Raw genomic sequence first — 16,098 nt, 5'->3', positions numbered from 1 at the left:
TGGTGAAATTCCAGGCATGGAAACAAAATCCTTCTTCACAAGAAACTATTGTGATGCAGCGTTTTTTTTTTTCACCCATGCAGCAATGCTAACAAGGTGCCCACAAGTTGGATATTATATTTGAAACATTTGCTGGTGCAATTCCAGGGATGAATGCTCTTGCTTGTATCAGACCCTAGCTACAGAGCTGTGTGTGGAAATAAGACGTTCAATTTTGTGGTTGTGGGTTATGGGGGTCACGCTGGCACTGAACTACTCTTTCCACAAGAAATACTGATGACTGTGCTTGTACCTCAGGCAGAAGAGGAGAAAAATGTCCAAAACCCTCTCACAATTACCCTGACAAAAATAGTAGCTGCAATCAATATTTGCAGAAGTGGTTAGAATGCTGACCTTGCTATCACATGGAGGAATTAAGGTGAATAACAGAGACATCTTTAAAGGAGATAAATATTTATTTATTTTATTCGTGTCACAGTTAGGCTTACATTAACACTGCAATGAAGTTACTGTGAAAATCCCCCAGTTGCCACACTCTGGCACCTGTTCGGGTACACTGTGGGAGAATTTAGCATGGCCAATGCACCTAACCAGCACATCTTTTGGACTGTGGGGAGGAAACCGGAACACCCGGAGGAAACCCACACAGACACGGGGAGAACATGCAAACTCTGCACAGACAGGGACCCAAGCCGGGAATCGAACTGGCGCTGTGAAGCAGCAGTGCTAACCTCTGCACCACCATGCCAAATATGAGGCAGAAAGGTAAAGTTAGACAGATAGGGTTAGATGAAATAGGATAGAAGGTTTGTAAAGAACATTAACACAAATTGACCAATTGGGTTGAATAGCCTGCTTGTGTGTGAAAAATTATACACAATTATCGATGCAATAACTTACTTATGACCCATTCACGGGTGCGGGAGTTGGTGGTAAGATTAGCGTTTGTTGCCCGTTCTCGATTGCCCACAAGTTGATAGAAAGCCACATTTTTGAATGATTGCATTCCTGTACTCCGATAGGTATACCCACCTGTACATCTTTGGAGCATTGAACCTGGGTCCCTGGCACTGTAAATCTATTTACATTTGTTCTACTCAGTCTCAAAATCCATGTCCTATGTCTCAAAGACATTTGCAAATCAAATTCAACCCTCATTTCGAGGCTCAGGCCTCGTTTCTGAGTCTCAGCTAGTGCTCCTTTGACAAAGTATATCTGTGGACCAGGCTTATTTATGCAGAATTGACAGTGGGTCCTGCTGAAAAGCTGGGTGATGAGAACATCAGACTGAGAAAGCTCCCCTTGTGTTGGCCTTGCAGGCTCCATCAGAAAAACTATCCGCACAAGGCCAGACAGGGGCCTGTGGCTGAGAACAAACAGCCATTCTGCTGGATCCCCACTTCAGTGTATGAGGAATCCACTTGAATGGCGTAGCAGTTTGGACACAAAAATATTTTGCATCAGAGCTGAAATATTTTGTTCAGACTATAGTTCAACCTGTTCACATGGGACTCTTTTCTAAATGACAGGGTGCCTTACTTTTGCTCCACACTGGCACCAATCTAAAGATAACTTCAGTTTATTTGGCTGTGCCTTTTCTGCAGTACCTTTTGTCACTTGATTTGATTTAATATTGTCACATATATTAGTATACAGTGAAAAGTATTTTTTCTTGCGCGCTATACAAAGCACACAGTTCATAGAGAAGGAAAGGAGACAGTGCAGAATGTAGTGTTACAGTCATAGCTAGGGTGTAGAGAAAGATCAATTTAATGCAAGGTAGGTCTATTCAAAAGTCTGATGGCAGCAGGGGAGAAGCTGTTCTTGAGTCGGTTGGTACTTGTGCTGACTTTTGTAGCTTTTTCCCGACGAGAGTATTTTCGTGTGCGTGGGATCCTTGATTATGCTGGCTGCTTTACCGAGGCAGAGGAAAGTGTAGACAGTGCCAATGGGTGGGAGACTGGTTTGCTTGATGGACTGGGCTTCGTTCACAGCCCTTTATAGCTTATTGCATCTTGGACAGAGCAGGAGCCGTACCAAGCTGTGATACAACCAGAAAGATTGCTATGGTGCATCTGTAAAAGTTGGTGAGATGCCAAATTTCCTTAATCTTCTGATAAAATAAAGGCATTGGTGGGCTTTCTTAACTACAGTGTTGGCATGGGGGGACCAGGACAGGTTGTTGTTGATGTGGATACCTAAAAACCTGAAGCTCTCAGCCATTTCGACTTCGTCCCCATTGACGTAGGTAGGAGCATGTTCTCCATGCTTCCTGAAGTCGATGACTATCTCCTTCATTTTGTTGACATTGAAGAAGATTATTGTCATTGCACCAGATTCTCTATCTCTTTCTTGTACATTGTTTGAGATCTGACCCAGTACTGTGATGTCGTCAGCAAACTTAAAAATCAAGTTGCTCAGGGGGGGTTTGGGAGGGAATTTGGCCAGTCACAATTGTATAAGTATAGTAAGGGGACACAGCCTTGTGGGGCACTGGTGTTGAGGAGGATGATTGTGGAGATGGTATTGTTGCCTATCCTTACTGATTGTGGTCTGTGGGTTAGGAAGTTCAGGATCCAGTCACAGAGGGAGGAGCCGAGTTCCAGGCCATGGAGTTTGGAGATGAGTTTCAGACGAATAATGGCATTGAACGCTGTGCTGCAGTCGATAAATAGGAGTCCGACATAGGTGTTTTTATCTAGGTGTTCCAGGGTTGAGAGCAGGGCCAGGGAGTTGGCGTCGGCTGTGCAGCTCTTGCGGTGGTAGGCGAACTGTAGTGGATCCAGGCAATCTGGGAGGCCAGAATTCATTTGTGCCATGAATAACCTTTTGAAGCATTTCATAATCATGGATGTCAGAGCCATCTGATGATGGTCATTAAGGCACGCTGCTTGGCTTTTCTTTGGTACCGGGATGATGGTCGTCTTCTTGAAGCAGATAGGGACCTCAGATTGTTGCAAAGAGAGGCTTCCCCAACTTGTTCTTCATTGACTATCAGTCTGCCATGTTCCAACACATTACCTTTATTAAGTTTTTTAGATTTTTACTTATGGATTGGAAGGTGGCAAATGGAACCCCACTACCCACAAAAGGGAGGAGAGGGAAAAACAGGGAAGAAGAAGCCAATTAGCTTGACATCAGTAGGAGGGAAACAGCTGGACTCCACTGTTAGCGATGTGATAAGAGAGCACTTAGAAAATCGCAATACAATTGGGCAAAGTCAACACATACTTAAGAAATAAATTTAAAGTTTATTTATTAGTGTCACAAGTAGGCTTACGTTAACACTGCAAGAAAGTTGTGTGAAAATCCCCTAGTTGCCACACTCCGGCACCTGTTTGGGTACACAGAGGGAGAATTTAGCATGGCCAACGCACCTAATCAGACTGTGGGAGGAAACCAGAAGACCCGGAGAAAATCTACAATGACATGGAGAGAACCTGCAGACTCCGCACAGACAGTGACCCGAGCTGAGAATCGAACCGGGGTCCCTGCCACTGTGAGGCAGCAGCGCTAACCACTGTGGCACCATGCCACCCATATAGGAATGGTGTTTGAAAAATCTAGTAGAGCTTTCGAGGCTGTAACTAGCAAGGAGAAAACGGCAGGTATAGTGCATTTGGATTTGCAAAAAGTATTTGATAAAGTGCCATACAAACAGTAACTACACAAAACTAGAGTTGATGGAAGTAGGGAAAATCGTTTTATGAATTGTTTACCAGCCAGAACAGAGAGTAGGAATAAATGGGTAATTTTCACATTGGCAGGCCGTGACTAATGGGGTAGCGCAAAGATCAATGCTTGGGCCTCAATTATTTACACATTATATCAATTATACCAGAGTACAAAAACTGCAACTATCAAACAGAGGTGTAGTGAGAGGGAGGAAGACAAAAGAGCACCATAAAAATGAATTGGAGAATGGGAAGAAGCAGACCGTTTAGTTATGGAGCCCAAATCTCCTCAGTTCTGTTGGTATAAATGCAAAGCAGATCATTCCAAATATGCTTAACTCTTCTTGAAATATAGAAGCTTTTACTATCCAGCCTGTTCCCACTTTGCGGCATGGTGACAAAGTGGTTAGCACTGCTGTCTCACAGCGCCAGGAACCTGGATTCAATTCCCAGCTTGGGTCACTGCCTCTGTGCAGTCTGCATGTTCTCCGTGTCTGCGTGTGTTTCCTCAAGATGCTCCGGTTTCCTCACACAATCAGAATTATGTGCTGGTTAGGTACATTGGCCATGCTAAATTTTCCCTCAATGTACCCGAACAGGCGCCGGAGTGTGGTGACTAGGGAATTTTCACAGTAACTTCATTGCAGTTTTAATGTAAGCCTACTTGTGACACTAATAAATAAGCTTCAAAACATTACAACATCAAAAAGCAGAATTATGCTTTTGGTCCAATGACTGGACAAAGACAGAAACCAGTCCTGTAGCAAGCTTCGCAGTCTGCATTTGCCAAATCCATCATGGTATTTTTGTTTGCAAAGGGAAATGACATCAGCTGCTGAAGATGTCTTATTGCCCTGAGTTTTGAAAAGTGAGCCAGAAAATTGCACGCTACATATGTTTTTTTTTCCAAACTTGTTTTTCAAGGTTTCTAGTTTAAACAAAGACTTTCACATACTTCCAAGGTTTGGTAAACCAACTTTCATTAGGATCACAAACCCCTAACTATGCAGTAAGCTTTCTGAGAGATCTGTTGCATATGTGAAAACAGAGCTGTGAAATTTGAAAAAACAATTGCAAAAAACAACCATCGAGAATATAGTTACCAAAATTGTGCCATGGATCTTGCTGGGGAGGGACATTTGCAATTCATAAGGGAGACAAATGATTCAATGGGGCAATCATAAAATGATATCAAGTACCAGATTAGCAAACCAAATGGATGTTCGCTTTGGTTTTATTATCTTTACTGACAGACTGGAACTTTCTTTCTTGCCCAGAGAGAAATACTCCACAGTCACTATTCTGTGGGATGAAGGTTTACAGGTGAAGTCTCTGAAATCAGAAAATCTAGGCTAATAAGCTGGAATTATATCTGTACTTTTATGCTATTTGCTCTGGGGGTACTATTTTCCACCTTCCAAGTCAACATAATGCACAACTGGTTTCCTATGGTAATTCTGAATCACTTTGCTTTTTGAAATATGCCAGATTAATCAGGTAATATCAGAAGTGCGCAGCACTCACCCATCCACCAAGTACATTAACAAAGTGTAAAAAGAGAGATCTTACATTTTTTTCCAGAGAATTGTCTGCAGTAGCAATGCTTTACAAAAGATGGTTGTTGCTGAGATGTGGTTTATGCTACAAGTTGACATGTCTGTGTAATAATGATACGCTTTAAAGTGGGTAAAGGAGTTGCAAAGCTATATTGTGCACATTCCTTCACACAAGCTGCCCTTCCTAGTGTTCCTCTCAAACTCATAGGTCTGGATTTCCATTATGGTGTCTGTTTGCACTGTTTGAGAGCACATTTCCACTCCACCTGACGAAGGAGCAGTGCTCCGAAAGCTTATGGTATTTGTTACCAAATAAACTAACCTGGTGTTGTGAGACTTCTTACTGTTTCCATTATGGGTCAGGAAAATTCCCAGGTCAGCCCACCCACCTTCGGGAAAGTGGCTTGCAAATGTGGGATCTTCATTGATGCTAAGCTATGCCCAATAACCCACTATAAAGCCAACAAATCCTATAGGGACACTAGGATGTGTTTAAAAAGCACTTTAAAAAGACAGTATCATCACTTTCTACTGTTATAAAAGTCATTTCACTACAACCCTGGATTGACCATTTGAAGTTTCAATAGTTGAAACTGCAAATGCTTGATATATCTTAACCGTGTGCAAATAAACATTGTGAAATTGCCAGCAGAGGTTAGAGAGCCAGAGCTATCAATCAGTGTCTTCTCTGGGGCTCAGGTGTTTCATGAGAATACTGAATGTCTGGTCTCTGAGCCAAGTCTTGTGTATTCTCGGCTGAGAGCCCAGTCATCCATTACTCTGGTGAAACTCCTGAGCACAGCAAGAGTTTTAACAACACCAGGTTAAAGTCCAACAGGTTCACGGCATTTGCTACCAAATAAACCTGTTGGACTTTAACCTGGTGTTGTTAAAACTCTTACTGTGTTTACCCCAGTCCAAAGCCGGCATCTCCACTTCGAAACTCCTGAGCCCCAGGGAAGACACTGATTGACAGCTCTGGCTCTCTAATTGCTTGATTGATAGCTCTGTGAAATTAACTGCAGAGAACCAATGTTTATTTACACAAGGTTCCCAGGGCTTGCAGTTTCCATTATTGATATTTAAAAGGGGTTGGATTGGCATTTTTATTGGGCTACAGCGAAATCACTTAAACAGTAATGCATGAATGACTTTTCAAAAAAAAACATATCCTATAATTACTAAAGGTTCATTGGTTCTATATAGTGGAGAGGGTCAATGGGCCTGGAAATGCCATGGCTTGGCATGGCGGGGTGTGGTCAGAGAGGCATAGCTCAGTAACGGAGACATGAAGGGCCATGGGAGTGGGCGGAGGCATACACAGCATGGGATGAATAAGGAGGACTATTTTGAACTCACCTTTTAAAAGGTCCCTACAGAACAGTATGATTCACAAGTCCTCTGAGGGCTGTGAACCACGACTCTTTAAAAACTTGGCCTGACTCCACGAAAGCCTGCACCCTTTAAAGGCACACCTGAAAACCGGACATCCCGGGAATGGAGTTGGAAGTCTTGGAATTGGGACCATCCTGCCATTTTTATACAGCTCCGAGTCATTCCAACCTGCTGGAAATCCAGCCTTCAGTGTCTCCATCAACATCTGATGCTCTATAAGCATTTTAAAAGATAGGCAGGTGTAAACCTGATCCTCCAGATTCTTCAGAGGGGTTGCATAATCTAACCCTCCAGCCAAAAATGCCCCCCTCTACTATTCCTAACCCACTCTATATTTGGATAATTAAAGTCGCCATTATATTCTATAAATCTTGCTCCTCGCCATAATTACTTTGCAAATTTTTTAAATCTACATTGCTTCCACTCGTGGGTGGCCTATATACTACACTGATCATTCCTTCCTCCTAGCCAGAGATTTAGTCCTTGATCCCTCTTGAATATCCTCTCTCCAGTCGAGTAATGCCATTTTTAATCAATACTGCTTCTACCCAACCTCCTCCTTTTTCCTTTCCTGACTCTCCTAAACACCTGGACCCAGGAATATTTAACACCCAGTCCTGCCCTTCTTTGAGCCTGTAGTTCACCAATCTTATTAACCACACTCTGTGCATTCACATACATGCACATTAACCCTGATTTAGGTTTTTTTAAAACCCAGATTCTATCTAACTGTATCTATCAAATTCTCCACTCATTCTATTTACCTTGATGTTACTTGCTGACAGATCCCCTCATCAGTTAATACTTCTCTACTTCCCACCACTATTTTTTTTCCACTCTGAATTTCACCTTAGATTCCCACCCCTTACCAACCCTCCAACAATCACAAGCAATCCTCCCCCCATGAGGGCATTAGTACCAGTCAAGGTGTAACCAATCTTTCTTGTACATGTCCGACTTTCCCCAGAACTGGGTCCAATGCCTAGGAAATCTAAAAGTTCTCCCTCCTACTCCAACCATTTCTCCAGCCACGTGTTGAACTGCTCAATCTTCCTATTCCTATGCTCATCAGCACATGGTACTGGGAGTAACCCTGAGATTACTGCTCAAGATTCTGCTTTTTAATTCCCTTCTTAACTCCCTGAAATCTGCTTTCAGGTCTTCATCCCTATTCCTACCTCTGTCATTAGTTCCAGTGTAGATCACAACCTCTGGCTGTTCATCCTCCCCCAAAAGAATATCCTGCAGCCTCATTGTGACACCTTTGATCTTGGCTTTGATTTGTCACATGTATTAGTATACAGTGAAAAGTATTTTCTTGTACACAATACAGATAAAGCATACCGTTCATAGAGAAGGAAAGGAGAGAATGCAGAATGTAGTGTTACAGTCATAGCTAGGGTGTAGAGAAAGATCAACTTAGTGCGAGGTAGGTCCATTCAAAAGACTGATGGCAGCAGGGAAGAAGCTGTTCTTGAATTGGTTGGTACGTGACCTCAGACTTTTGTATCTTTTTCCCAAAGGAAGAAGGTGGAAGAGAGAATGTCCGGGGTGCGTAGGGTCCTTAATTATGCTGGCTGCTTTGCCGAGGCAGCGGGAAGTGTAGACAGAGTCAATAGATGGGAGGCTGGTTTGCGTGATGGACTGGGCTATATTCATTACCTCTTGTAGTTTCTTGCGGTCTTCGGCAGAGCAGGAGCCATACCAAGCTGTGACACAACCAGAAAGAATGCTTTTTATGATGCATCTGTAAAAGTTGGTGAGAGTCGTAGCTGACATGCCAAATTTCCTTAGTCACCAGGGTCCTTCTTTTGTTTCATAGTATTATTTGCCAGAAAATCATGTAGGGTACAATAGTGCTTAAAATAATATAGGGATTCTAAACAAGATTTTAAATTGATGCCTCAACTGATTTGTCAGTTGAAGATAAAAGACCCAATTATATATATTTTTTAAATTAGGCAAGATTAGACAACTTTTATCCATCAATCAGCAGCACCAAAAAAAATTAGCCAGTTCATTCCAGGAAAAGAATGCAAAACATGAGAAATATATTTTATTATGATAGCAGATAACATTCAGCCACGTAGGTGAGACTAGGATCCAAAGGCACAGTCTCAGAATAAAGGGATGACCCTTTAGGACCAAGGTGAGGAGGAATTTCTTTAACCAGCGGTGGTGAATCTATGGAATTCATTGCCACAGAAGGCTGTGGAGGCCAGGTCAATGAGTGTCTTTAAGACAGAGATAGATAGGTTCTTGTTTGGTAAGGGGATCAAAGGTTACGGGGAAAAGGTGGGAGAATTGGGTTAAGAAACTTATTAGCCGTGATTGACTGGCGCAGCAGACTCAATGGGCTGAATGGCCTGATTCTGCTCCTATACCTTATGGTTTTGTGTGTTCAATTGTAAAATCTAAGGTTGTATTTTTGAATTTCTCCCTCAAGCAGATGGCACTGAGGATACCAGCAGATGTGCCACAAAATGCTTAAAGATTTGATTTATTATTGTCACATGTATTGATAGACAGTGAAAAGTATTGTTTCTTGCGAGCTATACAGACAAAGCATACAGGACAAAGGGAAGGAGACAGCGCTGAATGTTGCAGTCATAGCTAGGGTGTAGAGTATCAACGTAATGCGAGGTAGGTCCATTCAAAAGTCTGATGGCAGCAGGGAAGAAGCTGTTCTTGAGTCAGTTGGTACATGTCCTCAGACTTTTGCATCCTTTTCCCGATGGAAGAAGGCAGAAGAGAGTACGTGGGGTCCTTGATCATGCTGGCTGCTTTTCCGAGGCAGTGGGAAGTGTAGACTGTGTCAATGGATGGTAGGCTAGTTTGAGTGATGGACTGGGCTTCGTTCATGACCCATTGTAGTTTCTTGCGGTCTTGGACAGAACAGGAGCCATACCAATCTGTGATACAACCGGAAAGAACGCTTTCTATGGTGCTTCCGTAAAACTTGGTAACAGTTGTAGGGGACATGCCGAATTTCCTTAGTCTCCTGAGAAAGCAGAGGCATTGGTGGGCTTTATTAACTATAGTGTCCGCATGGAGGGACCAGTTGTTGGTGATCTGGACATCTAGAAACTTGAAGCTCTCGACCATTTCTACTTCGTCCCCATTGAAGTAGACAGGGACGTTCCTGCACTACGCTTCCTGAAGTCGATGACAATCTCCTTCGTTTTGTTGACATTGAGGGAGATTATTGTCGTCGTACCAGTTCACCAGATTCTCTATCTCTTTCCTGTACTCTGTCTTGTCATTGTCTGAGATCCGACCCTCTACAGTGGTGTCATCAGCAAACTTGAAAATCAAGTTGGAGGGGAGTATATAAGGGGCTAAGGACACAGCCTTGCAGGGCACTGATGTTAAGGATAGAACATAGAACAGTACAGCACAGAACAGGCCCTTTGGCCCACGATATTGTGCTGAGCTTTGTCTGAAACCCAGATCAAGCTATTTCCTCCCTATCATCCCGAAGTACTCCATGTGCCTATCCAATAGCTTCTGAAATGTTCCTAAAGTTTCTGACTCCACTATCCCTGCAGCAGTCCATTCCACACCACAACCACTCTGAGTAAAAAACCTACCTCGGACATCCTTCCTATATCTTCCACCATGAACCCTATAGTTATGCACCGTAGTTACCGCTCCATTCACCTGAGGAAATAGTTTTTGAACCTTCACTCTATCTATCCCCCTCATAATCTTATAAACCTCTATCAAGTCTCCTCTCAACCTCCTCCGCTCCAAAGAGAAAAGCACAAGTTCCCCCAACCTTTCCTCATAAGACCTACCCTCCAAACCAGGCAGCATCCTGGTAAATCTCCTTTGCACTCTTTCCAGTGTCTCCACATCCTTCTTGCAGTGAGGTGACCAGAAGTGCACACAATATTCCAAATGTGGTCTCACCAAGGTCCTGTACAGTTGCAGCATAACCCCACGGCTCTTAAACTCAAACCCCCTGTTAATGAACGCCAACACACTATAGGCCTTCTTCACGGCTCTATCCACTTGAGTGGCAACCTTCAGAGATCTGTGGATATGAACCCCAAGATCTCTCTGTTCCTCCACAGTCTTCAGAACCCTACCTTTGACCCTGTAATCCACATTCAAATTGTCCTACCAAAATGAATCACCTCACATTTATCAGGGTTAAACTCCATTTGCCATTTTTCAGCCCAGCTCTGCATCCTATCTATATCTCTTTGCAGCCTACAACAGCCCTCCACCTCATCCACTACTCCTCCAATTTTGGTGTCATCAGCAAATTTACTGATTCACCCTTCAGCCCCCTCCTCCAAGTCATTTATAAAAATTACAAATAGCAGAGGACCAAGCACTGATCCCTGTGGCACTCCGCTGGTAACCGGTTTCCAGTCTGAAAAGGATGATTGTGGAGGACATGTTGTTGCCTGTCCTTACTGATTGCGGTCTGTGGGTTAGGGAGTCTAGGATCCAGGCACAGAGGGAATAGGCGAGCCAAGCCCCAGGCCATGGAGTTTGAAGATGAGATTTCTCGAAATAATGGTGTTGAAGGCTGAGCTGTAGTCAATAAATAGGAGTCTGACATAGGTGTCTTTGTTATCTAGGTGTTCCAGGGTTGAATGTAGGGCCAGGGAGAGAGATTAGGTTAATGATGCAAGATTGACCAGGGTTACAAAATTGCATAGCCCAATCAAAAGTTCGTAACATATGTACAACTACATGGGGCAAGTAATAAGGCTCTTTTGTCCATGTCAACTCTGGCTCAGTCAGTAGCATCCTCGCCTCAGTCGGAAGGTTGTGGGTTCAAGTACCACCTCAGGACATTTGAACACAGAAACCAAGGCTAACATCCCAGTGCAGCAGTGAGAGAGCACAACACTGCCAGAGGTGCTGCCTTTCAGATGAGATGATAGACAGGGGACTATTTGCCTTCTAATATGGACGCAAAAGATCCGATGGCATTATTTCAGATAACAGCAGGGGTTATCCTTGATGCTCGCATTTATATCTCAATCAACATTATAAAAGCAGATTACCTAGTCATTACTAAAGTGCTATTTGTAGGAGCTTGGTATATAAACTGATTGACATAATCATGACTACATTTCAAAATTGGCTGTTAATTGGCTGTGAAGTGCTTTGAGAAGGCCAATGGTTGTGAAAGGCACTAAATACAAGTCTTTCTTTTCTTTCCAAACTCGATTACTGAAATCGACACTTGTAATAGCAAGCCCAAAACACAGACTCGTGTGGCTTATTTTATTTTGTTGACTGCATAAACCTGAAGAACCAGTGTTCCATTACAGTTAAGTAACAGGAACATTTCTACGAAGTTGAAGAATCGCTTGATGTCTCTGCCAATTTGTTCAGCCAAATCAAAACATTCCATTGTAGAAGTCTCACCCTGGATAAGAAAACAATGTCTAATCTGCTTTACAATATGGTAAACATTTCTCCACTGCAGCAGTGTTCCTCTCTAACTGGCAATGTATTTATTAGTGGTTTTGTGCCTCATATTTGTAAAAAAAAGTCAAGACAATGGTACTGTGTATGATTTGGATAAATACAGGCAACAATGTGGTGGAATACAGCGGAGCCCCGTTGTAACGCGATGGTTGGGGGTCCATAAAATGTTATTGCGAATGTTATCGGGGTCACGCTAAATCACTGAACTGGAAAGAGCAAATAAAAGGGTCCAATGGTTCATCGCGTTATATCGATTTCGCGCTAAATCGCGTTACAACGGGGCTCCACTGTACTTTCTGCTTGTCTGGATGAGCGCAACTCCAACAACACTCAAGAAGCTCGTCAGCATCCAGGACAAAGCAGCACGCTTGGTTGGCACCCCTTCTACAAACATTCGCTCCCTCCATCACTGACGAACAATGCCAGCAGTGTGTACAAGATGTACTGCAGGAATTCACTGAGGTTCCTTAGGCAGCACCTTCTAAACCCATGACTGCTACCATCCTCCATTGGAAATATAATCGCCGTTCCTTCAATGTTGTTGGGTCAAAATCCTGGAACACCCTCCCTAACAGCACTGTTGGTGTACCTACACCTCAGGAACTACAACAGTTCAAGAAGGCACTCGTTACCATCTTCTCATGGGCAACTAGGGAATGGCCATAAATGCTGGCCTACCAGCGACACCCACATCCCATAAATAATAATAAAAAAAGTCAAGCTTGTACATTAATCAGAGGCATGGAGCTCAAGACCGTTTGATTCTTAAAAAGGCGAGAAAAGATTTGGATCAAAAGACCAGACCTGAGCTGGTGTGGTAACTGAGAAGTTACAGCAACCGAGATTGTACCTTGTCAAGACACAGTCAGACATCATTCAAAGGAATGGATAGGCACTAATTTCAATGGGCAGACAACCATTAACAGCATAGGCAGAGTACACTGAACCTCAAAAGAAAGTCACACTTATAGAACCAGAAATGAGGGAAACCAGGAGTGACAACCTCCACAAACTGACCCTAGAATAACAGGGTTCTCATTGACCTCAGAAGGAGCTCTGTGTTCAATCAGGAAGCCTGGCAAAACATACCAAAAAGAACTGCCCTTTAAGAGAAGACTTTGGGGGAACATGTGTATAATAGCATGGGAAAAAGATGCAGGGGTGATGTAAAGGATTAACCGAAAATACTGAGCATGTGCATAAGGAGCTATCTCAAAGCGATGTCGCTCATTGAGAGGACATGAGTGTGAAACATCTCACGAACGTAACTCCAGTTATGTCTTGGTCTTATTTAACTTTATAAAGGGTTAGCAGAAACACAATCCTTTTGAACAAAAGACCATTGCCTCCAGCAGAGTAAAAAGCCAACAAATCCCAAAATAAAGCCATGGCAACAGAGCTTATGGTATTTGCTACCAAATAAACCTGTTGGACTTTAACCTGGTGTTGTGAGACTTCTTACAGATATTCCACTCAGGATAACAGACACAACCTCGGTTTAATGTTTCACCTGAAAGACAGCACCTGTGAGTACTGCACTGGACAGCAGCCTGGATAGTTGCGCTCAGGTCCTGGAGTGAGACTTGTATTCATAATTTTCTGATTCAATAGGTGAGAATGCTATCAACCAAGCCATGGGTAGAAGTGCATTTTGGATTTAGAAGTAAATTTAGGAACAGAGTTTAGGATAGCAAAAAAAAAATCCATTTTTTATTTTTGGAGGAATAAAATTCAAAAGCAAAAAAATGATGATGAACCACAATTTTGAGTACTGTCCACAGTTCTGGTATCCATATTACAAAAACGATCTGAAGTACTGGAGAATGGAGATCACCAGAAATGAGAGGGTACAGAAAAAACTCAACAGGCTGGAGTTCTGAGCAGTGGTTCGATCCAGATTGTTACAATTTTGAAGGAGCCATAGATGCTCCCACTTGGGATGGCACAGTGGCACAGCAGTTAGCACTGCTGCCTCAAGGCCCAGGGACCCAGGTTCGATTCCTGGCTTGGGCCACTGTCTATGCAGAGTCTGCACATTCTCCCTGTGTCTGCGTGGGTTTCTTCTGGGTGCTCCGGTTTCCTCCCACAGTCCGAAAGATGTGCTGGGCAGGTGCATTGGCCATACTAAATTCTCCTTCAGTATACCTGAACAGGCTCTGGAATGTGGTGGCTAGGGGATTTTCACAGTAACTTTATTACAGTGTGAATGTAAGCCTACTTGTGACAAATAGATAAAATTCAATTTCAACTTGTGAGCATGTATGAGCTGGAGGTCATAAATACAAGTTGGTCACTCTTAAATCCAATAAGGAATTCAGGAGGACTTCTTTACTCAGAATGGTGAGAATAGGGAGGCGCTGCAGCATAGATGCAGTTAAGGGGAAGAGAAGTACATGAAGAAGAAAAGGTCAGAATTGATAAGGTGAGATGAATTAAGGTGGAAGAAGTCACATGCAGAACGTAAACCTTAGTCCTGTGAAATTCTAAGCAAATAATAATAAGTCAAATTATAACAGATCAAATTATTATCGGTACAATAATTCCATGGCAGCAGTAGCATCCCAGTAACAGACTTGAATTTGGAGAGTAATAGAAAGAATTTATTCAGTAAGGACACATGAACAGGCTCACTCAAATGGTAAGCTTGACATTTTGGCAAATCACAATTTCTATTTCAAATCATAGAGGTGAAATTCTCCTAATAAAATAGAAACAACTTGTTTTAGTCCAAAATTGACAATCTATTATAGAAATTATGGAATGCACAAATCTGAGACTCACGAGTCTATTAGGAGATGACTTTCATCGCAGATCTTATGAACTTATTGTAATACATATGTCATAAACATAAATTACCTTTTGTATCAACAGAAGAAGCAATTAGTAACCAACTGATGAGAATCAAACAGATAACAAAAAGTACCCAAGTAATTATTGCGCATCCATCTGTCCCCGCACTTGTGTGTTTTAAGTCATAATAAGCATCCTCACAAAGAATACACAGTGACTGTGGTATTTGTATCCTTAAAAACCTCTTGAATTATTGCAGAAACCTTGTCCCACTCCAGGTTGTCCAGACCACACCCGATCCTGCAGAGAAAACATTACTGTTTATAACAACGAAGTATAGCCAGGTCTTGAGTTAATAAGCACAATTAAATCGAAAAACTGCTAAATCCAATTATATAGGATAGTGAGGATTTAACACTTGTTATGCCATGCATAAATTATGTAATTTATTTGCAAATTAAGACAACTAGGCTGATCTTCAGAGGAGAGTCTCAACGAGCTGTAACAAAGGCAGCTTTTAGTAATACATGGCACACAGAGTGGGAGCCAGTGAATAAGGAATAAACAAATGGCATCGCAAATTCCTGAGTTTTCCTGAAGCTACCAGCTGTCCAAGGCAGAAATTAAACTAACTCATCAGTGAAACTCAAAAGTAAACACCCATCTACATTGTTAAGGATGCGGGTTCCAAAGGCCTACATGATATACATGCAATTACCCTAATAGTCCTGTCCTGTAGACTGATTTGACTTGAAACATACTTTCCCGCTGATCTATTAAAAATCTATGTTTCAATTACAGTAATACATGACAATCCTCTTAAAAACAGTTACTGCTGTGGCAAACATTTCATGGGTTCTCTGTATGGCACTAACTCCTTTGTAACTGCAGTTACAACTTTAGTGAAAAATTAACTGAACCAAAGACGAATCATTTATTTAAAAAATAAAATCGCCTCCACTCCCTTTGAACTAGTCGATCACATAACAGCTGAAGGACAGTCCAAGCACACTATTTCTCACCCACAGTGATTTCTCATTGCATGATCTGTGCTCACGGACAGTATAAAACAGAACTAGCAGCTTATGTTTCCAGTTATTAAAAATATATACTTTCCTTACTGTCGACTCCATCATCCTCCAGTGACCATGATAGAATTGCTTGTTCTGGAGATCTCTCGATGGTTGCTATATGTATATGTACTGTGCTTAGTCAACAGGTCATTTCAA

The 16,098-nt window shown here is 42.4% G+C and overlaps 1 protein-coding gene across 1 annotated transcript in view; it reads right to left on the bottom strand.

The window, feature by feature from the left end:
* Positions 1–14,657: 14,657 nt before the first annotated feature.
* LOC144493414 (ADP-ribose glycohydrolase OARD1-like) overlaps positions 14,658–16,098 on the bottom strand; it is a 33,306-nt gene continuing 31,865 nt past the window's right edge. The window contains exon 6 of the mRNA XM_078212291.1: positions 14,658–15,169. Coding sequence (XP_078068417.1) covers positions 15,067–15,169 — 103 coding nt within the window. The 3' untranslated portion in view covers positions 14,658–15,066. The remainder of the gene's footprint in view (positions 15,170–16,098) is intronic.

Source organism: Mustelus asterias, chromosome 5, assembly GCF_964213995.1.
Source record: "Mustelus asterias chromosome 5, sMusAst1.hap1.1, whole genome shotgun sequence".
Lineage (NCBI taxonomy): Eukaryota > Metazoa > Chordata > Chondrichthyes > Carcharhiniformes > Triakidae > Mustelus > Mustelus asterias.
The sequence above is the reverse complement of the archived record's forward strand: the minus strand, read 5'-3'. Positions and strand labels throughout refer to the sequence as shown.